This window comes from Lucilia sericata, unplaced genomic scaffold (assembly GCF_015586225.1).
Source record: "Lucilia sericata isolate MDLA Ls3-8-SP2 unplaced genomic scaffold, ASM1558622v1 Contig000312F_arrow, whole genome shotgun sequence".
NCBI classification, from domain to species: Eukaryota; Metazoa; Arthropoda; class Insecta; order Diptera; family Calliphoridae; genus Lucilia; species Lucilia sericata.
This window is the reverse complement of record NW_023994336.1, coordinates 130,147-134,973: the sequence shown is the minus strand read 5'-3', so window position 1 is coordinate 134,973 and position 4,827 is coordinate 130,147. Positions and strand designations below refer to the sequence as shown.

The window sequence follows — 4,827 nt, the reverse complement described above, 5'->3', positions numbered from 1 at the left end:
TGTTTCCATCACTTTTTACATATTGCCCTTAAGAAAGTGATGGGAGCTTTGTTCTACGCAATGATGGGTATATTCTCAGTAGTGACAGTCAATTGACCGGTCAAATGACTGTCACTGTTCTTATAGGGTTGTTAAATGAAATACACTATTTCAACTTTTTTTGACAGAAGCCTATAACGCGTTGCCCCGTACAACGCTTGTTGTGTACTTCCATCTTTAAGGTGGAAAACAGTAATAGTTTTAAAAAGCATTCAAAGAAAGATCAAAATGACGCGTGGTGTGTAACTACAGCTTATAAAGTGCGAAAAGTTTGAAAAGCGTAAAACGCGTTGCCGCCTCAACGCGCGCTGTGTAATTCCACCTTTATAAAACACAAAATTTTAAATTAATTCAGTTAAAAGTACATTCATATATGTCCGCCCATCCCTGTTAATAACTTATATCATTTGTGCTATCATTCCCAAGTGATTGTCAAACATCTGACATTCAAAGTAAAATGCAAGACAGATAGAAACTCTTGGAAAATACTGTCATAATAAAAAGACTGCTATTTATTTATTATTAACAATTTTTTTGTAACAAAAACACAATTTATATAAAATGAGCATTTGTAGTGTTAGAGGAATAAATTTGCAGTTTTGTCGAAGAGCATTTCTATTAGCCAATCGTAGGCTAACGCCGGCAACATTTCAAGAGGATGCAGGTGAGTAGATCACGGATACATGATTATGTATTGAGGTTATGTGAAGTTGTGTTAATTCATAATTAAATTTATGAAACAATTTATGAATTATACTTTATTTAATATTGCAGTTTTAAAACGTAGTGTACACAACAATTCGCCTAAAAAGGTAATTATAATGGTTTAAACTAAAGATGTTTTATTCCATGTAAACTTATGCATTTGCAATTTTAGGAAGAATGTCGTCCTAAAATTTCCTATAACAGTGAAGTATTGCGTGCTGCCAATTGTAATGTAAGTCGCAAAAATTTGGAAACACAAAAAGGAACAACAACTACCAGTAGTAGTGGAGAAAAGGTCACATCCTATGATCAAACAACTAATAAAGACAGTGGAGAAGGTGGTGATGGTGGTAAAACAAAAATCTTAATTGCCTTGGCAGCTGCCTTAGGCATTGGTGGTGTTGTAAGTATTAATTAAAGAATTTTTTATTGTTATGTTATTTTTTTAATTGGTTTTTCATTATTTGCTTTAGGTTTATTATCTTAGTAAAGGTGATGAAACACCTAAAGCCAAGAAAGAGGAGCCACAACCTATACCACAAACGAATCCAGCTAGTTCTCAAGATTTACCAAAGCATGTGCCATATTTGCTAATTGGTGGTGGAACTGCTGCGTTTTCAGCATTCCGTGCTATAAAATCAAATGATGCCAGAGCTAAAGTATTAATGGTAACAGACGAAAAACGTAAACCTTATATGCGACCACCCCTATCGAAGGAATTGTGGTATTCCGCCAAAGAAACACCGCTATCAGAAGACTACAGATTTAAACAATGGACCGGTGCCGAACGTAGTTTATACTTTGAGCCAGAGGAATTTTTCATTCATCCCTCCAAGTTAAATGAAAGCGAAAAAGGTGGTATTGCTGTGGCACATGGTTTTAGAGTCAAGAAAATTGATCCCGTTAAAAAAACAGCCACTTTAACTGATGGCTATGAAATTGGTTATGATGAATGTTTAATTGCCACCGGTTGTAGTCCTAAAATGCTGCCTGTCTTTGCCAGTGCTCCTCCTAGTGTGAAAGATAAAATCATGGTGTATCGTACCCCTGACGATTTCGAACGTCTTAAGAGTTATGTAGATGCTAAAAAGAAAGTTACAATTATTGGTAATGGTTTCTTGGGTAGTGAATTAGCCTGTACATTAGCCAACTATTCAAAGAATAATGAAGGACAAATTTATCAAGTATTTCCCGAAAATGGTAATATGTCAAAAGTATTGCCAGATTATCTAAGCAAATGGACAATGAAGAAAATGGAATCACAGGGTGTGTGCGTAGTACCAAATGCTAGTGTTAAGAGTGTGGCAAGAGATGATAACTCATTAAAATTAAACTTAAGTACAGGTGAAACAATTATGTCGGATGTGGTAAGTATAGAACAGCAAAAACTTAATCTTATAGCTTAAGAGACTACATATTTCTCCGAATTAGGTGGTTGTTTGCGTGGGTTGTGAAGCTAACACCGACTTGGCCGGTCTCTCGGGCTTAGAAGTTGATAAGAATCTTGGTGGCTTTGTGGTAAATGCTGAATTGGAAGCACGTCGTAATCTATTTGTAGCTGGTGATGCTTCTTGCTTCTATGATCCTCTACTAGGTAGAAGACGTGTTGAACATCATGATCATTCCGTTGTTTCTGGCCGCTTAGCAGGCGAGAATATGGTTGGCAAAAGTAAATGCTCGAAATTAATTAAGTTGCAAATTTAGATAAAAATTAAATTATTTATTTTTATTTAAAGAGAAACCATATAATCACCAGAGTATGTTTTGGTCTGATTTGGGACCAGAAATCGGTTATGAAGGCATTGGTTTAGTAGATTCATCACTGCCAACTGTAGGTGTTTTCTCTCTACCCTCCAAAACTACCGACAGGTCTGATAATCTTGCCGAAAATCAGAGTGAAGAAAACGAGAAAAAGGAACTAACAAAAGCAACTGCTAACAACGATATTCCAACACCCGATGCTGAGGCAACACCAAATTATGGCCGAGGTGTTGTTTTCTATTTAAGAGATGAAAAAGTCGTTGGCATTTTGCTGTGGAACATATTCAATCGCGTAGGACTGGCACGTACTATAATAAATCAGAACAAAAAATACGATGACCTAAACGAAGTCGCTAAACTATTTGAAATTCATTCGTAGATAAAAACGTAATTTTAATTTAACTCTAATTTGATTAGGTAAAAATGTTTATTTTTATTGTTATTTAAATGTCTAATTTGCAAAAAAAAAAAATCAAATTGTACCTTTGATTATAAAACAAATACACGTACACACACACATACCTTAAGGATTTGTTCCGTTTATACGATTTAACGCCACAACAGCTGCATTTAGTATTTCTCAAAATTCCAATAGCAAGGGATTAGCTTAAAACGCCGGCAAATTTTACTAGTTCTACTTAAAAATATGTTTAAATTCCTATTAAAAGTTTATGATCGTCTTTGCAAAACCTAAACTATAAAATGCAGGTAATTTCAAAGTTTCACAACTTGGATTCAGGTATATTTAAAATTTAGTATAAAATATTCTACTACTGCCATCACAAGCGTTAGTTTCTTAAGGAACTTCACTGAAAGACATACAGAATGGAAGTTAAGAATATTCAATATTATTTGTATGACGATGACGAAGCTAGCACAGCAGAAGCCATTATGTTGGAGGAGAATAACCTATTACAACACATAGAAGAGGCTGGTAAATTAAACAACACTCTATAAAAAAATGCCCAATAATATTTATAAAACCTATTTATTTATAGTTCAAGCCAATAAAGACGTTTACTCTGAAGATGAATTGAATGCTGCCGCTGCCATGATGTTAATGCATTATCAAGCTGTTGTTCATCCTCAAACAGTTACCACTTATAATTACGATGCACAAACTTGCCAACAGAAAGAAAAGCTACAAACCCCCAAATCTATGATGACCAAGGATCATAACAATCAGAATGTTCATATTGATACCATGGAACAGATTCGTCAATATCGTAAGTGTAATTACACTCAATCGTCTCTATTGGCCTCCTGTCGTAATATCTTGAAAGAATTTTTGGCTCAAAACGGTTTGTGATCAAACGGCGGTAACATGTTAAAAACATAATATTTTGCTTAAAGTATAAATTTGATAATAAAACCCTTTGAGGGTTAACTAGTATGTAGATAAGAATAATTAATAAATGGAATATGATTAAAATGCACCCAAAAAGAGAAACGTTGTCTCAAATTATGTATGTATGTGTTTTTATAGAATTTGATAGTGGCCTCCGGTATGGTAGTTGTTAGTTACTGAGTTATGACCTAAGGCACTGGTTAAAGAGCGCACAACAGGCGCGATAGAGGTCTAGGTGTATTTCTTCGGATTTTATTTATATACATCTTCCTTTCAAACTAACTTACTAACTATAGAATTGATAACATTTTCAAAAATGTTTACCTATTTTTTCGAATTGTTTTTCTCCAATTTTAGTTAATTAGGCAAAATATAGTTGAGTCTATTCTTTAGTTTATAGTTCTCATTGTAGTCTATCGTCTAGTCTACTTTAGTCTATAGTGCAGCCTATATTCTAGTCTATAGTCTAGTCTATAATCTAGTCTATAATATAGTCTAGTCTATAATCCAGTCTATAGTCTAGTCTAAAGTCCAGTCTATAGCCTAGTCTGTAGTCAAGTCTATAGTCTAGTTAATTGTCTAATCTATAGTTTACTCTACAGTCGAGTCTATAGTCTAGTTAATTGTCTAATCTATAGTCTAGTCTATAATCTAGTCAATAGTCTAGTCTATAGTCTAGTCTGTAGTATAGTCTAGTCTATAATATAGTCTACAGTCTAGTCTATAGTCTAGTCTATAGTCTAGTCTATAGTCTAGTCTATAGTCTAGTCTATAGTCTAGTCTATAATATAGTCTATAGTCTAGTCTAGTCTATAGTCTAGTCTATAGTCTAGTCTATAATCTAGTCTATAGTCTAGTCTATAGTCTAGTCTATAGTCTATTCTATAGTCTAGTCTATAGTCTATTCTATAGTCTAGTCTATAGTCGAGTCTATAGCCTAGTCTATAGTAAAGTCTATAGTCTAGTCTATAGCC

The 4,827-nt window shown here is 34.0% G+C and overlaps 1 protein-coding gene across 1 annotated transcript; it reads left to right on the top strand.

The window, feature by feature from the left end:
• Nucleotides 1-405: 405 nt before the first annotated feature.
• Nucleotides 406-3,949, top strand: LOC119603571 (putative apoptosis-inducing factor 1, mitochondrial). Its single transcript, XM_037955619.1, has 7 exons — nucleotides 406-703; nucleotides 814-851; nucleotides 917-1,147; nucleotides 1,218-2,111; nucleotides 2,176-2,413; nucleotides 2,481-3,439; nucleotides 3,504-3,949. Exons 1-6 carry the CDS (start codon nucleotides 601-603, stop codon nucleotides 2,882-2,884), a joined length of 1,908 nt encoding a protein of 635 aa, XP_037811547.1. The 5' UTR covers nucleotides 406-600; the 3' UTR covers nucleotides 2,885-3,439; nucleotides 3,504-3,949.
• Nucleotides 3,950-4,827: the final 878 nt, after the last annotated feature.